The 25,344-nt window shown below is 43.5% G+C and overlaps 1 protein-coding gene across 1 annotated transcript in view; it reads left to right on the plus strand.

Annotated features, from left to right (window-relative positions):
* maoa (monoamine oxidase a) overlaps window positions 1-25,344 on the plus strand; it is a 29,873-nt gene that overhangs the window by 1,682 nt on the left and 2,847 nt on the right. The window contains exons 2-12 of the mRNA XM_023393488.2: window positions 11,421-11,515; window positions 12,637-12,774; window positions 19,983-20,087; window positions 20,181-20,272; window positions 20,359-20,500; window positions 22,141-22,290; window positions 23,439-23,598; window positions 24,332-24,428; window positions 24,852-24,905; window positions 24,992-25,049; window positions 25,233-25,330. Coding sequence (XP_023249256.1) covers window positions 11,421-11,515; window positions 12,637-12,774; window positions 19,983-20,087; window positions 20,181-20,272; window positions 20,359-20,500; window positions 22,141-22,290; window positions 23,439-23,598; window positions 24,332-24,428; window positions 24,852-24,905; window positions 24,992-25,049; window positions 25,233-25,330 — 1,189 coding nt within the window. The remainder of the gene's footprint in view (window positions 1-11,420; window positions 11,516-12,636; window positions 12,775-19,982; window positions 20,088-20,180; window positions 20,273-20,358; window positions 20,501-22,140; window positions 22,291-23,438; window positions 23,599-24,331; window positions 24,429-24,851; window positions 24,906-24,991; window positions 25,050-25,232; window positions 25,331-25,344) is intronic.

A 25,344-nucleotide genomic window follows, 5' to 3' on the forward strand; every position in this document is an offset into this window, starting at 1 on the left:
ACCCTCCCACCCCCTCCCTGAGGGGCAACCAGCACTTTCTGAGAAAACATTAAACACTTGTGACAGCCTGTTATCAAACCAGCAGCAGCAGAGAGGATGCTGAGGAGGAGGAGGAGGAGGAGGATGAAGGAGGAGAGGAAAACAGGAATAACAGGGAAGGGAAGGAGGGAACCACTTCCTCTTGTTTTGTCCGAGCAGCTGAGAACGTGAGACATGTAAAGAGAGAAAGAAATGAGGAGCGAATCAGAAAGATCTGAGGCAGGAAAAGGGAAACGAGAACTTGAACAGGGAACTGGACGCAGACGAGAAGTGAGAGGTGAAAATCAAAGTCAGTCTGATGCAGTTTGCCCTCATGAACTGTGCAGTGGATGATTTAGAGAAGCGAGCCGGGGGCTGTAAACTGCCGGGATCCTCTCAGACCTTCAGTCGGAGCAGGGAAGTTAAATGAGGATATTCTCCACGTCTGCTTCGCCACATGACTGAGAACAGGAGCACAGACTGAACTAGATAAAGGAATATTATGGTTTTTGTTGTTGTTGTTGTAACTAGTTGTCGTGGCCGTGACCATCGGTTCTGTTGGTAACGAGAACAGGAGGTGAAACCAGAAGTAAGAAAACCTCATGCAGCTGTAAATACACTGAAAACTGACAGTCCAGCATCTTTACAGAGACTTCATCGACACTTTGTCATGTGACTCGTTTCATGAGTTTAGAGAAGGACTGTAGATGTCGAATGTTGTAGTTGTTTATCCAGTAATGTCTTTCGTGGCCTTTAATGAACACCATTTCCCATAAGCCCTAGCTGTTTGCGGGCTAAACGTCACGTTACAGATCACAGACAGAAATGAGTTTGATGGATTTGAAAACTGAAGTTTAAAAAATTACGGTGACGTTTTTCATGGGAGCTTGTGTTCGAATATGAAAAGTGAACTCCAGGAAGTCGACATCAGGACTTCAGCTCCATGGCAACATGGTTAAATACAGGACTGACGGGATGAGCAGTCAGGTGATCAGACCTGGAGTGTGCGCACCTGTAGTGTTTATAATAATCCCCCATTGCACACGACTACAGCAGGAACAGCAGGTCTAAGATGACACGGCCTGTTCACACGAAAACGTTTGAATCATCATTTCAGTTTGTTTTTCCCTCCAGGCAAGTTTGTCTGTTTGTCTAACGCTTGTCAAACGGCTTAAACCTATTTGTGGCCGTGTGTGACTGTTTCTAGTGACGTCGGTCGCAGCAACTGTTTCAGTCAGTGTTCATCACATCTGATGGGACTGATTTTCAGAGCAATAGAAATAAAACCCGAGTTGAAATGAACCAGAGATTTCCTTTAAGCGCAGCAGACAGCAGACAGCAGACAGCAGGCGTCTGGGAGCTGCAGCGGCAGGAATGCGTCCGTTTACACACATGAACACTGGGAACCAGGTCAGTGGCGTGTGCGTGACGAGGCCTGTCAGAGCGGCACTCGCACTGAAAACAATGTGTGTGGGGTCTATGACGTGCACACTGTTTATTCAGTGATGTTTACATGGTTAAAATAAGTGGTATTTATATTTGTCAGGGCTTCGCACGGACATGAAGGTTGGACCTGCTGCTGGTCTGGTGTTTGGTTCAGCTGTGAGCTGCACGTGTTAGCACCTTCATTAAACTTGGAGTGATGAACCTCCAGAGAAGCTGCAGCTCCTCTCGGCTTCATGCAGCTCACTGTTCATCTGTGCGGGTCGGCGTGGCTCAGCAGGCAGATGTTTTCACCTGCTGAGCAGCAGACAGACGCAGGTAGAGAGCAGCTGGTGGAGACCAAACACGGAGCTAAAAGAGAGCGAGCACTGGACTGAGATTCATCAGGCGACACAAACGCCAACACGTCGCTCCGGTGTCATCATCAGGTTTAAGATTCGGGCCCACGCTCACAGTTAAGGTTAGGAGAAGCTAAGCGTTGGGCAGGAAGTGGTGCTTATGGTTCAGGTAAGAGTCAGGCTCCAGGTAATGTCTCTGCAAGGTCCCCGAAACGCTGCTGACCATGTTTTATTTTGAAAACTCGGGGGTTGTGTTGTAGTCTGGACAGCCACGGTCTCTCCCGATTGGCTGTCATCAGCCTGGACTACCAGTGGTGAATACAACATGATGATGACTCACAGTGTCTCTGACCTTGTTGTCTCTGCTAGCAGCTGCTGGTCACTTACAGTCTGTATTTAAACTCTGCAGCTGTTCCGATGTGCTTCACTGTTGTTGTAAACGAGTGCTGGTATTCAGAGAGCTGGGGAACAGCCAAGGACGGCAGCGCTCCAGACCGACGTTAGCACCAGCACGCACACATTATGCACCCTGTAATAATAACATTAATGTGTGTGCGAGCGGACGCCGTCGCCTCTTGAATCAGAACTTCACTCTTCACATCTTCCTCTTCGAGTCTTTAAAGCTGCAGGACTTTTCAGTCCCTTCCTACCTGTCAGGTGCAGCTGTAGATACACTGTCGGCCTTCACGTCAGGTCTGAACGATCCCTGGGCAGCAGCAACCCTGAACCTCGTCTGACAGCCGCACTCATTTCCATCAACACAGACTCAATCCCAGAACGCCACTTTCTCTGTCCAGCTGTGCAAACAAAAGAACGTGTTGGCTGAGCCGCCACATATAATCATTAGACGGACAGCTCGTGTGTGTGTGTGTGTGTGTGTGTGTGTGTGTGCGTGTGTGTCCACATGCGTGCCCGTGCCTCTGTGTTTGTCTTTGCGTGCGGCAGGTAAAGGCGTGAGACGCGTGCAGCTGTAATCTCAGCTGTGTTAATTTCATAAATGATGACACTGATTGTGAGAGAAGCAGCATGAAGCTGATGGATGTTTGTGCGACTGGAAGAGTCGCCGTCTCCACCTGTGGTTCACTGAGCGAGGGATCTGAGGCAGGTGTGTTTGTCGGGCAGATTGCGTCTCCTTTGTGTGAGCTGTGTTCACTCAGTACACTCTGTCCTGACATCTAATCATTTAAAGGAATACTTATTTGCTTTCTGTCAGGTACCGACAGCCACACCTTTCCAGGAAGTCCTCTCCGCCACCCCACCCTCTTCCTACCTGATCCTCCTTTAACACTGCTCCGCCTGATGTCTGACGTCTGACTGCTGCTTTAAATTCTCTTGTTGGAGGGTGATTGATCAGTTTGTGGCCTCAGGTGGAGGGAGATGAGTTTCACTCTTGTTGGATGTAACTTCTGTGATATTTCTGTCTCGGGTCAGCGCCGTCCTTAAAACTGACGACATCGCCTCAAACGCTCGTCATACAACAGGAAGTTAAGAACTTTAAATGTTCTGCGTCATCACTCAGAGATGAACTCCATAAGCAATCCAGAGAACTCCTTCTACCTTAGACAAACTTATCAATCACTCCTCGTACTTTTGTTTTCAGCCGCACTCACCTGAAATTACAGAATTAAGAAGAGAATTAATCAACAACTATTCACTACTACAGTCAGCCAATCAGAAGAGAGGCTCAGAGCCTCCTCTCTTCTGATTGGCTCACAGACCTGTTGTTACTAGAGCTGCAGAGAGAAGCCTGAGAGAGGAGATGTAAAACTACACTGAGATGGTTTTTATATCTTCTGATGGATCAACACTTCAGACACTGATACCACTCCCACGTCTGTACGGGAAATATGAAGCTACAGCCAGCAGCTGGCTAACTTAGCTTAGCATGAAGACTGGAAAGCCTGGCTCTGTCTGACAGAAACATATCAACCTACCAACACCTGGAACTCTCCGTCTTTTACAAACCAGATCTCCTTTGTTCAGAAAAGACAAAAACTGAAGCGTAAAAATGACAAGTTTATACATATTTATTTATCGTCTCTTTGCGTACTTTCCAAAATGTCAACCCATGACTTCACTAAGACTCACTGTTGTTAGAGTTTAACGCTGCATCTGGTGAATAAAGCCGTTTTGAATCTTTATAAAATATTCAGTGTAAAACCTTTTGAGGCGTCTCGTTAGAAGACAACACACTTGTTTACTCTCCTGTCTCACATCTGTCCGTCTCTATTTCAAGCCGTCATGTAATTTGCTTGTCAATATTGCTCCTCTGTTTGTTTCCCATAAACATCCAATCAGTGTCTCTGTGCTGAGAACAGGAGACGGGGGGGGGGGGGGGGTGTGATTGCTGCGCATCTTGTAAATGTCTCCCACTGCGGATCAATATGGAACCTTTTAGAGGCCCTGATTCAAGTGGCTCACTTGTCACTCAGCTGCTATTGAATTTTTTTTTTGTTTGTGTTCCTGTGAAGAGGACACTCTGCTGAGGTGCAGAAACACACACACACACACACACACACACACACACACACACACACTCAGAGTAAGTTTTCAAAGAAAATAAAATGTCAGTCAGTGACGGTGTTTAGCAGCTCGGCGTCGTGCAGAATCCTTTGAGGAGACAGAACAGCTGTCAGGTGGTTGGTTGGGAAATGTGTGTTTTATTAAACATTAAGCGATTCCTCGCTTCATGTTTTATTTACGTTTTCAGTTCTCAGGAGACAGTGGAGTTGGTGAAATGACAAGTCAGGGACAAAGACTGAAGCTGCAGACTGTTGATACTGTCACACATGAAATATTTATGATATGTGACAACCACATTAACAATTTATGAAATACAAAGATGTGCTTAAAGGGCTCAGTTCATCAAATATGAAAGTACAACCACCTGCTGGTTAGCTAAGTTTAGCTAGCAGCTAGCCCGCCTCTGTTCAAAGGTAAAAACAGGCACCTTTTGTTTAATTCATCAGAAAACTGAAGTGGAAAAAGTGGTGGTTTCATTAGGCCAGCTGTTTCCCCGTGTTGTCGGTTTTGATGCTAAGCTAAGCTAACTGTCTCTTAGCTGTAGCTTCACATTTACTGCACAGGCATGAAAGTGATGTCAGACTTCTCATTTAACTCTCGGCAAAGGAAACACAGAGGTGCGTTTTCTAAAGTGTAGCGCACGTTCATGCGCACGCAGAGAGTGTCTCTTTAGCTGGACAGCTAACCGTTAGCATACGGGCTTGATGTTTTGAGTCTCTTGGTTTTAGCAGTTGTACCGTTAGCTGCTGAGCTGAAACTCAACACTTACATTCAACAGTGTGACTCTCAGGCTCTCTGTCACTGCTGTTAGCTGCCACATTATTTTCACTACTGATGCGCAATGAATCTTGGGATATGTTTGGCCACAAGGATCCGATCCGTTGGGACCTTTGTTGCCCGGGAAGAGAAGGACTTTCGTTGTTTATGTTTTTATACTGGGCTAGGCAATAATGAGAGGGACAGGACATGATAAACATCTGTGGAAGCGCTGAAAATAAGTATGATATTATAATTGTTATTATTGTCGTATTACAGATATTTGTCGGTAACTGTGAACGTACGCTGCACGCTCTGTATGTAAAGTAAGAACAGACACTGGAGATGGATTCTGAGCTGACGGTGTACGTCTCTCATCTGCCGTCACTGAGGCCTTTTAATGTGATTTAACTGGGAAACACTGGGGGAGAAATGATGCTCAGGGTAATTGGGAGTGAAAAGACGAATCACAGGTAGAGAGGCGGAACGAGGGGAAACGGAGGGAGATAAAGACAGGAACAGGAAATGCTCACAGGATCTTAAAGGAAAATTTAGATTCATATAATTAGACACAATGTGGTTTCTAACCGACACGTAACCTGCAGGTTCTTCCACTAGTCGGACGGGTTTGGGTCAGAAAGTGACAAAGCAACGTTTCAACTAAGTCATAAATAACGTGTGCTACAGAAATGCATTATGGGTGAATGATTGATGCATATTTTTGCAGGTTGGCAGATCAGGCAGGTGTGGTTGTTAAAACTCTGACCTGTGCATCACCAACGAAACAGACTTATCTGAGACGATATCCAAAAGCCTGTAAATGAGCAACAGGATGTCGTGCTCAGGATCATGTTTGGTAGATGGTTAGGTAGAGCAGCTAATATGCTACGACAGGATTCATATCAGTCTTACAAGAAGCATCTTTGTCAGCCTCATTATTTAATTTTAATTTATGAAATAATTAAATTTCCAATCAGAAAAGAAGGAACCAGAAAACCAGAAAACCAGGCGGTCTAAAACCAGGCGGCAGCTGCAGCTGCAATAACTGAGGGAAAAAACATCTCCATTGTTCTCTCCTTATCACTTTATCTCCTGTTCAGGGCTGCGGGGGTGTGCAGACATACATCCCATATCCCAGCATTCAGTGGGTGAGAGGAGGGATACGCCCTGAACATGTTGTCAGCCTATGGCTAAACTGACATATGTAGACAAAGAAACACACACACACACACACACACACACTACACACACTACACACACACACACACACACACCCTGCTCAGAATACACTTTAATTTGCTGAGTATTGTATTTTCATGTACAAGTATTCAACTTGTCCACGAACATTGTTTATGTTGTGTGTTAACAAAGCCAATAATCAGTGTAGACAACACGCCCATGATCAATAGTCAACACTGACTCAATACATAATCAATACTACAAATAATAATGATTAGAGATGTACTTTATACCAATTGTGTAAGGAAGCAGCACTTTGCACACAGATGCCTTTGGTGTGTGTATGTGTGTGTGTGTGTGTGTGTGTGTGTGTGTGTGTGTGTGTGTGTGTTTGTGTGTGTGTGTGTGTGTGTGTTGGACTGGATTCTGTGTGTATTCATGTTGAATTATACAGTCAAATATGGCAGAGACTCAGTCCAGAAGCAGTGGGATTTCCACACACACACAGACACACACACACACACACACACACACACACACACACACACACACACACTCCTTTTCATCCTCTGCCCTCTGTGCTGGAAAAAGAGATAGGGACAGACACAGTTTCCTTGACAACAGTAATTGTTAAGATGGAGCCACTTGGCAGGAACAAACTGTGTGTGTGTGTGTGTGTGTGTGTGTGTGTGTGGTCTATCCAACAGTGGACTGATGAACCAACAGGGCACGTTTTGGAGGTCATGCCATAAACCAGGCTATAATTATGTCTCTACTTTGGGGGGTTATGTTTCCATATTAGCCGACTATATTAATAGCCATTGATTTACACATACACAATATATAGTTATTGATTCCATGTTGGAATGATTCTTCTAGACATTGGTTCTTCTGGCCGCTGCTGTCACAAGATGAAATTGAGGATGAACGATAAAAATAAATGATAAGATAAACATTTAAAAACAAATAACTGAGGAGAAAAAATGAGATGATGATTAAATTAATTGATAAAATAAACTAGAGACTGACTTTATATGATTATAGATTTTAGAAGTTAGACTGTTTCATTTTTAATAAAAATTGGAGTAAGTTTATATTTGTTTTTCAAAATGACAAGAAACAGACGTCCACACTTGGTTTGTGTACTCCGATATTCTACTGTTAGTAAGGTGTGTGTGTGTGTGTGTGTGTGTGTGTGTGTGTGTGCAGTTTGCATAGCAGCTTTAAGTGTACTGTGGCTCTGCATGGAAATCTCAGGTCAAACACATAAATAACAGTATTTTTGGGCCAATAAAAATAACGTACACACCCAGTCGGTTCTGTGTTTTCTTCCTCTCAAACATCTCGGAGGGACGAGACAATTAGGTCACCCAGAGCCCCAAGGTGCTGTGGAGGAGAGAGGGAGAGACGGGGAGAGGGAGAAACAAAGAGACGAAGAAAAGAGACATGGGAGGACAAATAAAACTGTAGAAGAGATGGAGTTTATAACGCAGCCGCCTCGTGTTCTGCAGCTGCAGCTGGGAGCAGGATGTGATCCGTCTAACATCATCACGCTGAGAGAAACAATCAAAACGTGGTGATGTAATAGAAATTAACGAAAGCACGACATTTACAACTCCCTCTGATAAAACGTGTTTGGGAGTGTATTATTTAACACGTGTTAATCATTTCTACCTGCAGTAAACTAACGCAGTAAAAGACATCATTAAACACACCTCTGCGGAAATGAAAAACGAGATGAAATGATATAAAACGGACACAAAGGTGCGTCATGAGCAGCTCAGTGAACTTCAGGTTTAATGAGGACACAATGAGCCACGGCTCTGATTGGTCTCACGTCTTTACTCTCCGCACACTTTTTATTTTTGGTCTCGTCATTGAGGTTTTCATGCCACACAGGTCAGTTCGACCTAGTGTTTAATATACCTGCACGTATTTACACCTGACCAATAGATGTACAGCACAATCACTCTCACTTATCATATCTCCTCCCTGCTGCTCTTGTGTGATCCCTCCTTAAACGCATACGCACAAAGGAGGGAGGCGGCCGGCTGAATGCACGCCGCGGCAGCTGCGCCTCAGATGACAGGAAGACTGCGCTTCAAGGCGGCTGCGTCTGTTTGATAAATATCAAGCATGTCTTTAGGTGCAGAAAGCCTCGACCAGCACAGGAAGTGTGGCTCAGAGTGAGGACGGCAGCGGGAGGAGGAGAAATTTGTGTTGTCTCTCTTTGATTCTTCATGGTCTCCACCAAAGACTGTCTGACCTTTTTCCTCCATTGGTAATCCCTTCAGGCGTATTCTTCATGGCTGGGAGTGGACCGGTTCGCTATTTTCACTCCTCTGAACACTGAAGCAGGTTTCTGCTCAGTGTAATCAGTTATTCAACTCAAATCTGAGTCTTCCAAAGTTATTTTTTAATCTAAAATTCCTTCTTTCTGTTCCTCTTTTGGGTTTTGGTGCAGGGATGATAACTTTGAAAGATTCCCGGTTCAGCTGTGTAACCCAGATGAGGCTGACGCCTCACACTGGCTGCAGATCAATATTATATCTACATTTTAGCAAAGGGTAAGGATTTTAAAAGATTTTAACCCCATCACTTGCACTGAAAGGGTTTGCCTTTGTTATCAGTGAGGATTGTTTATAGCAAGTAAAAACTCTTTCATCGTCACTTGATTATTGTTGGCTGGACCGCAACAGCAGGCCCAGCCCCATGAACGTGAACCTTGCTGACTGACTGATGAGTAATGAAGTTACACCACTGGTTGCATCAGCTGACACTAGACTGAAATCAGCTGATACTAGACTGAAACCAGCTGATACTAGACTGAAACCAGCTGATATTAGAGTGAAATCAGCTGACACTAGACTGAAACCAGCTGAGACTAGACTGAAACCAGCTGATATTAGAGTGAAACCAGCTGATACTAGACTGAATGATGACACAATGCGGTTCAGCCATATGTAAGGGTTGGATCCAGTCTTGTTTTAAATTGGATTTGAAAACTTGTGAACCTGTCTTTTAAAGTTAGCTCTATCCTCCAAAAAACTTTGTGTAGTATCTGAACCTGCTAAAAGCCTCCTGAAGTTTTAAACTCTGCAGATTCGCCTGCTCTGCTGCAGCTGGAAAATGTTGATGTGAATGATTGTGTTTGGTTTGCACTATCTCTCTCACAGTCAAGAGAAACATCTCCAGAGGACTGCAGATGTTTGTCCAATGTATAAATCTCTCTGTATATAGGCCCTTGGAAAGAACAAATAAATACATGAAGAATTTGTTTGATTCACACATATTTTCCGATTTCAAAAACAGAATTCCCTTCAAATCATCTCACATTTTTCCTTCTCTCTTTCTCTTGGTTGTTTCTGCCTCCTCGCTGCATGAGCTGAATTTCAATCTGTCTCTCCTCTGAGCTGAAGTTGAGTTCGGGAACAGTCGGTTGATTTTTCCAGTAGCACAGTTTGTTCCTCCTCCTCCTCCTCTTTGTTTCATGGTGGGGAAACTGAGAAAAACAACAGGGGGAAAGCTCAGTCTGAATCCTTTGAAGTGATGAGAACTTTACACCAATGTACTGGTCGTATATGTACAAGGCTTTTTTTATCAAAGAAAGAAAAGAAATTATATTTTAATCATTCCAATCAAGTTTGTTTTCTGATCAAAGCCCTATCTGAACAGGAGGCTACTTTTTGCAGTGAGTGCTATTGGCATAAACAAGAGATGCAGACAGATGCTCTTTGTTTTCCAAGACAGAGACTGACCTTTTGAGCTGAGCGCAGGTAATGGCATCAATTTAACGGGGGGAAGATTTGCGAGCCTCCTCTGGTCAGGGCTAATGCTTTCTCCAAAGCCTGGCAGGCTGGGTGTGTTTGTACAGGGATGGGGGGGGGGGGGGGGGGCTGAAGTTGGGTAATACAGGACAAACTATGTTTAAGCTAATATAAACCCTGCTGGCCTTAACAGGGCTTAGCAGGATTTGGATGGAGAGAGTAAGAGGTGAAGATGGGAAGGCAAGAAGGGAATTTAGGGCAAAGGCTAGAACAACATTTGCACAGATGTGGGTGCCTGTTCTTGTATTCTGCTTTTATCAGTCTTTGCTAAGGTGTTAGATGGCCACAAGTACACATACATCTATATACTTTTATGTACTTTTGATCTGGGACTGTTTTCCATGGCTTGTGCTTCCAGCGTTCTGGCAACAGTTTCCTGTTTCAACATGATAATGCCCTCGAGTCAGTGATGAAAGGGTTTTATTTGGAACTTGACTAATCTGTACAGAGCCCTGACTTCAACCTCATCAAACACTAATAGAGCTCCGAAGAAATAAGGTGCCGTTTTGGGGACGTGTGATAGTCGACTCTGAAACTCTCCCAGATGAATCATTGGTGCAAAAATATTGTTAGAAAATATTTTTGTCAAAAGGTAAAAGCTTATGTAGATAAAAACATAAAGCAAGGCGTGAAGTACCAATCTCAAGGTGCATTTAGGTAACAACCGTCCAATAAGAGTTTAAAAAATAATGTCATGTAGAAGCTAAGAAGTTGATTAAATCATTTAGGATGAATTCAGCTACTATGCTGCTGTGTTTCAGTCGAGGCTCATGGGTACTGTAGTATTATTAACACCCATCTGTCAAACTGTCAGAAAAAGCATGATTTATGGTTTCACACCCATGCTCTTTCAACAATCCCATTTAGGTGTGGTGTTGAAGTGTCCATATACTTAAGTATTTATCGCTATCTCATCATTATAAATCACTCTCTGTGTAAAGTTGTGACAGGGATTGTCTGAGGCCATGTGTATCCTTCCCATAGCTCTCTCAATATCCAGCCAAGTCATTCAAAAGGCAAATGTTAGGTAGTTAATCCTCAATTTAATCCCTTTTCAAGAGAGACCTGTGCACAAAAAGGATATACAGTAAAGAAGCACAAAAGAAAACAATTCAAACAAACTGTAGCAGAAGAGACAGGATTTGTTTTTCATACATCCAGTTTGTCTGAACGTTACCTAATCAAGACACTCACAAAGACATGACGAAATGCTTCTTTCACGGGAGGCACTAACTCCTCCATTCCTGTGTGCCTTTACTGTGTGAATACTACAAATGGGAATTGAGACTTAAATATGTGCCTTTACTCACCTCCCTGTTTCTCTGTCTGTCTGCAGGGTTAAGTGCAGCCAAGCTGTTGAAAGCCCATGGACTGAACCCTGTGGTGCTGGAGGCCAGGGATCGCGTCGGCGGTCGCACCTTCACTGTGCGGGTAAGACCAGGAGAGAAAACTACAGCATTATTAAACTGTTTTATGGTTGTGTTTAGACTTAGGGTTCAAATATAAAGTTTGGTTGTGAGGAAATACAGCCACATGTAGAGTTGGGTGTAATCTGCATAGCGGGTGACATTCAATACCGTGCTTATGGATGACGAGCCCTACTGTCAGCATATAAAAACTAAAAGGTAGTGGACCCAGGACAAAGCCTTGTGGTACTCCATATGAAGTATCTGTTCTTTGTGATGAATATTTTCGAAAAATGAGACCAAAAAAAAAAAGATTTCTTTTGCTACGTTTTCCTCCTCGGGGACCGAAAATGGAGACTTTTGAAAATGATGACAGACTCCCACAGTCTCTCCTGATTGGTTCTCCTCAGCCTTGACTACCAGTGTTGAATACAACATGATAATGAAATACAAGCATTTCTGACCGTGTTGTCTTTGCTTTGTTGTTCCTTGTTTGTAATATTATTTTCAACTAATCAAATGCAGAGCAGACAATCTACTTCCTGTTTACACCGGCTTGTACATGCCCAGGGTACGTGATCAGGTGTTTGTGTTTTCAGGTGTTGGTATGGACAGACCTTGTTTGTGATATGGAGCTAAAACTGTCTTTTCCGTTTGAAGACACTGTTTTTAAAATGAAATGTAGTCGTGTGGATGTTGGCTGAGACTCTACCCATGTATTTGTTTATATCAATGACCTCATTTACACTCAGTCACTTCATGCGTTCTGGGCGAATTAGATAGCTCTCTGATTCAAGATGCATTGAAATCTCACTACGGTCTAGCTAGATATTAAAAATGTGCGAATGCATTTGCCTTTCCAAGACGGTTGTGTAATCTTTACTCCCAGAGTTTGACTTGAAGCAGTTTGTGGTTTGTGGTTTGCAGCTCAAGTTAAACTGAAATTACACTGAGATGAGCTGTTCTTTGACTCATTGAAGCAACAAGGAAAAAAGGCTGCAGACATTTATACACACACTGAGCTGCTGTAGCATGTATCTGATCCAGTTCTTCTTTGTATTAGTGTATGGACAACTGTTAGCTGTTAGCTAACTGTTGTGAAATGTAAATGATCTCTTTTGTCATGTTTGTGTGTGTGTTTTTCAGAATAAGGAGACAAAGTGGGTTGATCTGGGCGGGGCTTACATCGGACCAACTCAGAACCGCATCCTCCGATTGGCCAAAGAGTACAACATAAAGACGTACAAAGTGAACGAGCAGGAGAGCCTGGTGCATTATGTCAAGGTGAGTGTCCCAGTGTGTGTGTGTGTTTGTGTGTGTGTTTTTACGACAGCAGATAATATTCTACGGCGATGTGACGTCTGTGACGGATGCATACATATTCCAGATGTGTCCTTCGGTTTCAGAAAGTAGAGCAAACTGATTCTGAGCTGTTGTGCAATAGACGATAGATCATTCAGTTGGCCATGGAGGTCGTTAATATATTTATCAGCTAACATTGCTGACAGTTGGCAGTTTATTAGGAACACCTAGCTAAAACTAATTCAGTCTTATACAATAATAAATCCTCGTGTCATGAAGGGAATTTGTCACATTTATCAAATAAGTCTCCATACGCTCAAAGCTGTTCACTGGTGATAATCAGAAGCGACAGCTGAGTGTAAGTGCGTGACAGATGAAATGTACAATCTGCTATGGAAGTGTGATTCAACCTGCAGCTGCCATTAAAAACAGGCACTGGCGTCCCTCGCTCCTCTGACTCTCAGAGAAGACGGAGGTAACATTCAGAAGGAAACCAAACGCCGTGTCCTCGCTGCGACTTCCTCCATGTCATTAGCGACTGGAGATGCTAATCTTCGCCTGAGGCCTCTCTGTAATGCAGTTTCTCTTTTCTCTGAGTGGTTGAAAGGATGGCAAAAGCAAACAAAAGAAGGAAGAAAGAAAGAGACACTGAGGCCATCTCTCTCTGTTCTTGTTATTCTTTGCTCTATATCTCATTAGCGTGGACGCACCGCTGTCCTTAACACAGTTGTGTCTCTCCACCTGATTTGATTTGCTGTTGCTGCCATGTACCCTGGTTCAAACTACTCCTACTGTAAATCACTGGACTTCCTGGTGTGGCTGGCGACTTTATATATATATATGCCTGTGTGTGTGTGTGTGTGTGTGTGTGTGTGTGTGTGTGTGTGTGTGTGAGCACTTATCTCAACAAAGGCTGTGTTCAAGTCAATAAATGTCAACTTCAGAGATGGACTTTGAGCTTCTGGCCTCTAACACACTTTCACTGAATTATATAAAAAGCTGTTTGTAATGTACCTTTTGCCTTGGAAATCCTACAGACATGAAAGTGTAACTTAAAGGTCGTGAATCAAACGGCAACCTGAAACATGAAGCCAGAAGCTGCAGTTCCTCTAATGGCCACTAGAGTCTGGCTGCAACAGTGAGTCAGTCCCCATGTTAAAATGTCCAACTTAACAGCTTTACAGCTTTACAGCCTAAGTCTCAGCTCCATGCAAGCCCCTCCTCTTTGCCTATTTTTGAAATAGCTGGGAGCTAGGGGGCGTGGTCAGACACTGCCAAGATGGCTGTGTTGGAGCAGCTCACTCTGAGCTTCAGAAACCTGTGGGTGACATCACAGAGGCGACGTCCATCTTTATTTACAGTCTGCAGTCATGATACAGTAGAAGAAAGAATGAAATAACTAATGCCACACTTTCTGTCCTCTGGGATTTAAATGGACACAAAGGAGTCAATAAGCTCTGATCAGTGGTATATTGATTAATAACAGTATCTCTCAGTTTGAATCCATGCTGAGTTATGGTTTCATGGCCGGTCTTCTTAGCACTGTGTCCTTCGCACTAATGCACCATTGACCTACTTCAGCAGTGCTGTGAAATATCACCTTCCTGACAGCAGCTGCAGAATAAACCTGAGGTTCAGTGAAGGACTGGACGCCGTGTGTGAGCTCTCCTGTTCGGGAGCTCCTGTGTCTCCTTAGCTACTATCTCTGCAAGATCCACTCAAAGACCCTGACTCACACACACACTCACTCACACACACACTCACACACACACACACACACACACACACACGCCTCTCGTAGCTTCCTGGCTGGTTTCCATGGCGGCATGCCTCATCAAAAGCCGCTCAGCCCTATCACTGTCAGACAGTGTGTGTTTGTGGATGTGTGCAGTGATGAGGGGAACTCTGTTTTTTTTTTTTGGTGTCACTGCTCCCACAGCTGACTCTGCAGAAAATAATGAGAATCATTTTAAACTCAGAGACACAGTCGAGATTAAATCTGGTAATTTTCTTATTATCAGAAAACCTCCATTTTAAAAACCAAAAGCAACAAGTTGATCCTGACGACTCTCTCATCAGACTAAATGAACATGGGTGCAGTGGGAGCTAATGAGAAGATGTAACCACACAGTTCACTCATTTATCCAGCATGTACCTGAGTGTACCTCCGACCTTTAACTCTGACCTCCTTGATGAAAACATGTCTTCGCCTTAGGGATCAATAAAGTTTTGCAGAGTCACTGTCAGCAGGAAAAAAATACTTAAAAGCAGGAAAACAGACTGAAGGAGGAGGAACTGGAGTTAAACAGGGCTTTAGTTATTACACCACTAAAAGTAAAATTTCAGACTTCAGTTAAAGTTAAAGTAAAAACTTTTCCTCCCAAGAATAAAAAGTATTTATTCTGATTTGACTTTGTGTCTGTACGCACCTCGTGCTCTGACATGTCGGCCATTTCCCTGACGAAGAACCAGGATAGAAACGTTTAGAACGTCCTGCACCTGCTCTTCCTGCAGTGTCACTTCCTCTCACCTGTCCCCTCTGACTGCAGCTGCTACCTGTCCTCCAGCACGTGTTGCTGCTGTACCTCTGCACTGTGTCGTTAGCGAAGCGGCTCTTCAGACAGACGAGCTGCAGAATGTAAAAGTCTGACATTAATAGCAGAGGAAAACACGGGGGTGAAATTCACATTGATCTTAACTTATATGATGGTGACATTACTTCACAGGACAGCAGCCAGAGTAAGAGTAAAGCAGCGTGTGAGCAGAGCCATTGTGTAATTAGCGCTAGCTTTCAAGCAAGCTGCGTAGCTAATCAGCTTTTCTATGGCAGATTATAATCCTAAAGGCCAGCGCCAGCCGCCCTTATCAGCAAACCGCTGGCTAACAGGCAGCTGCAGCTCTCAGCACAGGATTTATTAATGAGCCATCACTATCAGAGATGGAGGAACAGACTTTGATAAAATACTCTCCCTGGTTATCAGAGATTGAGAAAGAGCGGCGGATCGTCCCACGGGCTGCACCTCGGGCGGCGGGGAGGTCGTGCATGTCTGCACGTTCACAGGACTGATGATTGTGAAAGTCTGAACTACAGGAATTCTTTTAACATGTCTCATTGGTAAAGAAGGAAGTGTGTAGTTTTGTTGCATCTGTTTCCATACGGGCCGTTATCTCATTTTAAAAACATGAGGTTTATAACCGTCTCCTCCCTCGAGGCTTCAAGTCGATGCCTAAGAAACCTTTTCTCCACATGTGTAACTTTATTTGACAGGTTTATAAACGCTGCTCTGCAACTGAACTTTGGAATTATGTGTTTCACATTAATAACCCAGTGATAATATATATCATTTATGATAATATATATGATGCTGTGTAATCTAAATTTACATAACGACATATGTAACATCTTTCTGATCTCGTGTCGCGTCAGAGACTCGACTACAACAACAACCTCAGATCACGTCTTTAATCTTCTTGTAGTCTGCGTTTTCTTGCTCTGATATTCTGAGTTTACTTTGATGCAAATACTTCTGAATGTTTAAGTGAAAGTAAGTAAAGAATCCGAACCTGCAGCTGGTGTATGATTGTGACTGACTCTCTGCTCACTGATGTGGACACAGATGCTCCTCCTCCTCCTCTGCTCTCCTCCTTCTGTATCCACTTGGCTGGCGTCACCATGGTGACAGACCTGTTGCTCCACGGCAACGGACAGTTTAGTGCACAGCAGTGGGTGATGTACTGTGAGACACTTGGTCCTCTGTCTGAGTTGCCGTTAAAAACCAAACAGTGTGGTGTTGACTCCGCGGTGTTCAGATGGTTCGTTGTCATGGCGAAATAATACTAACAGATATTTATCAGATTATAAACAACTCCTCCAGGTGTAGGAAGAAACTTTATAGAGGTCAGAGCTCTTCTGAAAACAGGGTTAGATTTTAGTTCTTAGTTTTAGTTTAGACATGAAGTAAGAATGAACCTTTTAAACTGTCATACTGAAAACTGTCTTAACTAACGTATCACAGCTGGTGGAGATACTACAACAGACTAATCGTTTCTGTGTCGTCCAATAAACTCACACCAAGACAGAAAAAACAAGCAGGCGACATAAAACACAAAGAACAAGTTGTTTTTCTCAAGCACTGGAGATTCCTCATACTAACATGTTCGTTTACAGCGAAGGTTTTTAGCATCTGTTAAATCCACAGTTTGATGGTCTCAGAGTCGTATACTTAAAACACTGCAGTCGCTCTTTTTGCAGAAAATAAATATCTATAATTATTTGTTTCCTTTTGATAAAAAAACTGTGTTACAACCTTAATATTAAAGAAAAGCCAGAATTTCCTTTGAAATGATCTTTTCCCAGAAGAGCTTTGTCTTCCTACACTGCCCGTGAATGAAACGACGCCCCTTCACCTCAGTAAATTTAACATAAATCTATATGTGGAGCGCCACTAACAACCACAGAGGAGAGGCTCCGTGCTGCTGACAGTGAATCTCTGCATCCTGTTATTTTTATCCAACAGGAGTCACGTCCTCGGCAGTTTGTTTGGGCCTTTTTGATCTTTTCCTTTCGTCTGATACACGAGCTACAAACTGTTCAATTTAAAAAAATCACATAATATCATTTACTCTTTGGTTCTTTCAGGTCAAACTTTTTTGCTGTGTGTGTGTGTGTGTGTGTGTGTGTGTGTGTGTGTGTGTGTGTTTGTGTTCTCAGAGTACCAAACCTTCCCACAGTGATGTACGTTTATATTGTGTATCTGCTGGTTCAACCTGAGTGAAATGTTCAAACAAAGAAATGTACAAATGGAAATAAAAATAGATAATTAGCTTTAACCATTTAAAAACAGTAACCCATAATTCTATATACAAGTTAGCATGTCTGCAAAGCCTGATAGCAGCTGGGGAAACCACACACACACACACACACACACACACACACACACACACGTGCAGTCATATTGTTGGACAATTAAACAAACAAGTAAAATTTACAGAGAAAATAAAATAGTACATTTATCTGTTGTACGTCGGTGTGATCGGGAAAGAATCTCAGATGAAATGACAGAAAATTACATAACAAACCAAAATGAGATACTTTCCATAATAAGAGGCTGTTATTGGCTCAAGCTCAGTGCAGCAGCAAGAGAGTGATCCCAGGAAACCAGACGAGTGATCCACGGCGAGGCTGAGAGCGCTCGCACAAAGGCTTCATTATATGGAGCCACTCTCCTTTTCTTTCAGGTGAAGCTGGAGTTTAATGGAGTTTAAAGCAAATTTAACCGTCAAATCTAAATGTCAATGACGTTTGAGACCATGCACGGTTACACCAGCAGCACATGCATGAATGGACAGTTCCCTCTACACAGCGAGGAGCGCCGCTCGCTAGGAAACAGCAGAATGTGATCTTTGTTTGAGGTGTTTGAATTCAGACATAAAACTCCAAGACGATCTCTTTGTTTTAAACTATTAAATGCCTTTATTATCATATCGTGATCACGTTTGACCTAAAAACGGCATCAAGCCAAACAGATCTCACCGAGCTGGTGAGAATCCGTCACCTGTAGAGGGCGTAGACGTACAGAAACTCCAGAAGATGGCGCCGTTTTTGGCGATCAAAGCTGATTTTAAAGAGCAGCACAGCTTATACAATAGTAGGTTTTCGTTTTTTCTCGTTGGTTAAGTTTCCTCTGCCCGAGTGCGACTGTTACGGAGGTCCAGGTAGTGTCCAGGCGAACGTCTGGTTCTGACTCTCGGACCCAGTTTTACAGTTACTGAAATGAGTCCTAGTGAACTGGTAGAAGCTGAATGGAGGGCAGCTGGACGTGGTTGTAGACGTTTCGCCTCTCGTACAAGAGGCTTCTTCAGTTCTGGAGATGAGAGGGGAAAACATCTGGACCCCAGATGTTTTTTTTTTTAAATGGATTTAATGTAGGTGGGTTTAGGTTTAAACTGTGGTCCAAGGTTGGGACAGGCGGTCTGACCGGAGTCTACGGAGCTGGTAAATTGCTGAGGTACTGGAATGCTCTCCTCAGACCTGGGTTCACCTGAGACGTGTTGTATCTGGGTTCCTGGTTTCTCTCTTGCTCCTCATCCTCTTCCTCGTCCTGGTTCAGGTCCGTCTTTAACCAAAGTTGAATGTGAAATCTGCCATGTCAGAGAGTTGGCGTAACTAACCATGGCTCCCTTTGAACCTGCCCACTCTGCCTCCACATTGGTAAATGAGTTGTGTGGTTGGGAAATAGAGCAATAGTCCAGACTTATAAACACCACATGGATGGCAGTTGTTCTTATCGTGACTGATGACTCCGAATCTTTGAGTTTGCTGGAAAATGTTGCGCAACTGGCAACGTACCAAGCTGTTGCTTTACCTTTCGCACGCCACTTGGATATCGCCCGCAGTCATTGTGACTAATCAGACTGGAGGTCAATTTAAGGTCGACTCAGTTCTTTTTAACTACTAATCAGTTTAATCCCGTGTTTTAACAGCTGTTTAAATCTCAATAATTTATATATAGTACATATTCAGTGACATAAAGAACTCTAACTTTACTTATAACATCAAACCAGATGAAAGTGCTGATGTTGGACTCTCAAACACTAAATATCTATATCTACCTATACCTCAATATCTCACCTGAACGGCCAATATCATTATCAATATATTGACCGTTGATCAGTAGGACCCATATGCAAATGTAATATATGTACATATATTGAATTCCCCTGTATGAAATATACTGTACATTTATATTTTATGTAAATATATATAAAGATTACATATGAAACCTGTTAGATATTGGAACAATTTCATATATTGACATATATATCGAGCCTATACAAGTAAATGTATGAATGCTTATATTGTAGACAGACACAGCCTGTCAGTGTATGTTGATATTATAAACAGTCACTTTGAGTTAAATGTGTTTAAAAGTAATGAGAAATTAATAAGAAAAACATATAAAGATATAGTATTTGTTGTTTTAATAAACTTGCATATAAATAAAATTATAATGTTAACACATAATTTTTACATTAATATATGCACACATACAGATTTCACTAAGGGCATTCCTTATGTTATAAAGTTATATCTTCATATATCCAGAGGATGTTGGTGACATGTATGAATACAACAGAGTGGTGCTGAGCAGGAGGTGAAGTTTTAAATCACAACATTGTGTGTTCAACAGGGAAAGTCGTACGCGTTCAAAGGCTCCTTCCCCCCCATGTGGAACCCCATCGTCCTGCTGGACTTCAACAACCTGTGGAGGACGATGGATGAGATGGGCAAGGAGGTAAAGCGAGGGTTTTTTTCTTTCACTCTCCGCTCTTTGTTAAGCGTTGTTTGTCCCTCGCTCATCTTCTTCCTCCTCCTCCTCGTGTTTCAGATTCCCAGAGAGGCGCCCTGGAGAGCTCCCCACGCCGAGGAGTGGGACAAGATGAGCATGCAGCAGCTCTTTGAAAAAATCTGCTGGACCAGGTGACACGAAGTCAACGACAAGAAAGACACCGGCAGAATGATGGGTGACGTTAACTGGTGTTAATCCCTCTCTCTCTGTCTCTTAGCGCCGTCCGTCGCTTCGCCACCCTGTTTGTCAACGTGAACGTGACCTCTGAACCCCACGAGGTGTCGGCGCTGTGGTTCCTCTGGTATGTGAAGCAGTGCGGAGGAACCATGAGGATCTTCTCCACTTCTAACGGAGGACAGGTACGAGTGTGTGTGTGTGTGTGTGTGTGTGTGTGTGTGTGTGTGTGTGTGTGTGCGCAGCATCTATATTTGTCCCTGTGCACGTGGGCTGTCCTGTTTGCTCAGCGAAGCAGCCACACATCTGGTTTTGACAGAGTGTCTGTATCAAAGACATGAGCTGATTCACCACAGTGTCACGTTGCAGCTGAATTTTACAGATCTTGTATTTTCCTGGAAATTCGCCTCATAAATTACCATTAAAATAAGCCGTTAATTACTGGGATATTCCCAAGAAAGGCAGATGCACTTGGTTCTAATTACAAGGAAAATAAAAAAGGTGAACTGGAAACTCCAACTGATGATGCCTAATAAATAAAGTTGTGCAGGACTTCAGCTGCAGGAGGCAGAGAGACAGCCTCCTGAATCAGCCCTGATACGTTCAGCTCGGTTCACCGCTGATCAGCTCCACATAATGATGAGCCTGACAAAAGCTGTTTTCTTGGAGCACTCCGTACTTTTCAAGCTGAGTGTCCCTGTTGCCATAGCCACCGAGGAATAGGGGTTGTGTTTCAATAAACAGACCTTGCTGTGGGCCTGCTCTGATGTCACAGACCTCCTCATTTCACTCTTGTTTATGTGTGTGCATGGGTATGTGAACAGTGCATGCACATAAGCATAGGATGACCAGATGTCTCTGTTTTTTGGTGGCTTGTCCTCGGGTTGAGCTGTCCCCGGAAACGTCCAAGTTTTTTAACGTATGTAATTAAAAACATACATCTAACGCTGAGCTTGTTTTGGCCAACAGAGGGGGCTCGCTGCTAGCTACAGCAGCTTCAGAAGTGAAGCTAAAACCATCAAATCAGATTTTTCTTCTCTTTTGTTTTTGTCTCTGGGCCAAGAAAAGGTTAGCTGGCTCACTCATTGGTTAGGAGTTCATAACCAGCAGTAAAACAACAAAAATAAACATACTTCACAACTGCTTCAAAGGTAGAGAGTCGTCATTGTATTAGTCGGCCTTCACAATAGTTTATTACAATACAAAATGTTGGAAACAGTTTCCGGTTTTCATTTCAGAAATCTGGTCACCTCATCTTTAATCAAACGAGACAAGCTCAGTCGCACCTCGTTGCGCTGCCAGAACAGATTTAGGTTTATTTAGCTCGTAATTTTCCGGCGACTGGCAGGAAAAATTCATCCGAATGCCACAGAGGAATGCGCAGCATGTGTTTGTGATCAGGGAGAACACAGAACAGAAAGACGTTGACACTAACCATATGGAAAAGGTCACTGTCTATTTAATTTTGTGTACGAGAGCTTTGGCAGCACTTAATCGCTTTCCACCCCCTCAGTCCGCCCCATCAGTCAGCAGTGAGTCGCCAGCCCGAGCTCTGCAAACGCATTTTCCGTTTTGGTTGAAGAAATTGGTAGTGAGTGATGGAGGGAGGACTGAGGATAAAACCAGTATAAATCAACAGATTTTTATCGGCTTTCCTCCGACATGAAGGTTTTATTGGCCGGATGGAGTCGCGCTACGAGCAGGGTCAGACTGAATAGACTAGTTTAGATCCCTCCAGTCCAGCCGCCTCTGCTCTCTGTAGTTTACCCTCCTCAACGACTTGACCGCTGCTCTCTCTCTCTTTCCTCCTCTTCCTCCTCTGCAGGAGAGGAAGTTCGTAGGCGGCTCCAGTCAGATCAGCGAGTGCATGGCCAAGGAGCTGGGCGACCGAGTGAAGCTGCAGTCTCCGGTCTACAGGATCGACCAGAGCGGAGACGTGGTGGTGGTGGAGACGCTGGACAAACAGACTTACATGGTAACGCAGTGAAGCAGCGTCACGACTACAGCCACGACACAGAATCCTAGTTATGATTCAGAGGCAGCCAAACTTCCTCTGGGTGTTTCTACCTCTCTACGCCACTACGTTTTACATTTGAAAACACTGGAGAAGATTATAAATATAACACACACAACTGTTTAAAGCTGAAATAAAAAGCAGCGTCTCCTCCTCCTCTGAACTTCACACGTTTTCACTTAAAGAACCGTTCAAGGCCCAAAGATTTCCAATTACCCAATACTTCACAAAAGTTTCCTCTTCTTTACTCTCTCATGAATCATGTGACAGATTTATCTTATGACCTTCAGACGGACCTGAACCAGGATGTAAAGTATTTCAAACTACTGGAGGCATCAGTCTAATAATCACAGGGGACATTTGCATTCTCTATTCTTACTCTAGTAGGATTTTGAATGCAGGACTTCTCCGTATATTTTTACCATTTCATTTAACTTTTATTCCTTTTATTTATTTATTTTTATTTGACTATTTATTATTTTTTTAATCACATTTTATTCCTACTTTTTTTTATTAGTTTTAATTTGCACACCTTTTGGGTCTTAAATATTTCATTTCTTATAGTTTTTAATTCATACGTGTGAGTTATGTGTTTTTAATTAGTGTCTAATGTTTTATCTTTACACTTTCCACATTGTTTTTGTGGTTGTTACTTCCTTGATAATTCTTCTTCTTCTTCTTCTTCTTTGTGCCGCACATAGTTCTTCCACCTGGGATGAAATGTGCTGTATAAATAAAGCTGCTTTCAGTCTCCCAGCGCTGCAGACATATTTATTACCATATTATTGTCATATTATTGGTTTAATGATAATAAACGTAGATTTATAAAGATGTAATTCTTCCATCAGCTCAGTCTGAAGCACAAACTGCAGCCGACAGTAGTTCTGTGCTGCCATCCTCTGGTTGCTTGGCAACCTGCTGCCATGTGCCATGTGATGCAGCTCACACTGTCCTGTTTGTGTTTGTGTCTCTCTCTCTCTGTCTCTCTGTCTCTCTCTCTCTCTCTGTCTCTCTCTCTCTCTCTCTGTCTCTCTCTATCTCTGTCTCTCTCTCTCTCTGTCTCTCTCTCTGTCTCTCTCTCTCTCTCTCTCTCTGTCTCTCTCTCTCAGGCCAAGTACGTGATCCTGGCCACGCCTCCTGGTCTGAATCTGAAGATGCACTTTAACCCCGAGCTCCCGCCACTCAGGAACCAGCTGATCCACCGCGTCCCCATGGGCTCCGTCATCAAGTGCATGGTTTACTACAAAGACAACTTCTGGAGGAGAAAGGGTGAGAGAGAGAGAGGAGAGAGAGAGAGAGAGAGAGCGGGAACCCTGCCTTGATAGAAACTTTTTTAAAGCAAATACTCAAATAGTTCAAGTGTTTTCATAAAGAAACAATCTAGTTTTAGTTTTACCGGAGAACTTCTTTCTGGAGTTATAAACCAACGTCACACTTGAACTGTTCTTCAACACCAGCACAACGTCCTGCTGAGACGCCACACCTCAGTCGGGGAGAGATCTTTTCTTTTCAGCTTCATCCGAATCTCATCTGCTCGTTTTTCTTTACACAACTGAAAAGTGAACATTAGCTCTATTCCTTTAAAGTTTCCTCACATCACAATACAGTGTGTAAATACCACATGACTGTCTCCCCCACGGGAGGGTTTCCTCACCCAGTCTGCTGTGGTTCACACCCAGTTCTCAGGTCCAGTCCACCCCAACAAACAGACCAACGTTCTTCACAGAATTCACTTCGTCCAAACATGATGTTAATTCTCCAGTTGCCAGTTCTTACTCCTCCGTTCATCAGCGACAGAGATTTGTAGATTTCTGTCGCCGCACTGAGAACAACATCGTCTGCGTAAAGAAGCGCACTCTCATTTACTTAATCATGAAGTAAATCATTAATACAGACTGTTGGAGGAAGGTCATCGACCTGCTTTAACCCCGCAGGCTCGGAGTCAAAGCATTTATCCTCTGACATGCTTTTTAACGCTGCTGTGTTTCTGATGTGTGTCCAGGTTACTGCGGCAGCATGGTGATCGAGGAGGAGGGCGCTCCCATTGGTCTGACGCTGGATGACACAAAGCCTGATGGGACGGTGCCTGCTATCATGGGGTGAATATATCGCATAAATGATATTATACTTACACTTCAACACCCGAGAGCATGTGACTGTCCCATTCCGGAGCTGTCACACCTCCGTCCTTAAAGGACGGAGGTGTGACAGTATTTAAATGCTGATTCTTTAAGGTTTAAAGGTGTTTCTCTGCGGCACCAAGCCCGATGTTTCCCGCTGAAGACGCAGTAAATCTGTAAAAACAACAGAAACATGTTTATTTTTTTAAATAAGACTCGGTCATTTCACTGGGAACTGGACTTTTTAACAAGTATTACTAAAATAGAGACAGACTCTGAGGGTTGGGCCCTCTCCAGTTTCCTGTGAGTGGAAACACATCACGTGAAATGGACAGTGTGTCTGAATGTGACACTGTACTGATCGCAGTGTGGATCATTTTTTCTCTTCTCCCTCTCCTCCAGGTTCATCCTCGCCCGCAAGTGCAGAAAACTATCAGGGCTGACCAAAGAGGAGAGGTGGGCGACGACGACACAGCTGATTAACTCTCTCACATAAAGCTGCAGGACGGGTTTAATCCAAACTCTTGTCTCTCTGGTTTCAGACTGAAGAAGATCTGTGAGATCTACTCCAGGGTGCTGGGCTCAGAGGAGGCGCTGCACGTGAGTGTGGCTGTTTCTTTCAGCTCCATTTACAATGACAAGTGTTTTCACTCGGTGGCTGCACACGAGCGGGAAACGGTTTTGGCTTTGACAGCCGGCCACTGTGAGCTGTCATGTGCATATTTAACGGGGGCTTTTATGTTGGTAAATTTGTTCATTCATGTGTTCACCTGTGTGTTTCAGCCGGTGCACTATGAGGAGAAGAACTGGTGTGAGGAGGAGTACTCTGGGGGCTGCTACACAGCCTACTTCCCCCCAGGAATCCTTACCCAGTACGGCAGGTGAGTCACACACA

The sequence above is a fragment of the Seriola lalandi genome, unplaced genomic scaffold (assembly GCF_002814215.2).
Source record: "Seriola lalandi dorsalis isolate HSWRI2012SDOR001 ecotype SW California unplaced genomic scaffold, Sedor1 jcf7180002054936, whole genome shotgun sequence".
Lineage (NCBI taxonomy): Eukaryota > Metazoa > Chordata > Actinopteri > Carangiformes > Carangidae > Seriola > Seriola lalandi.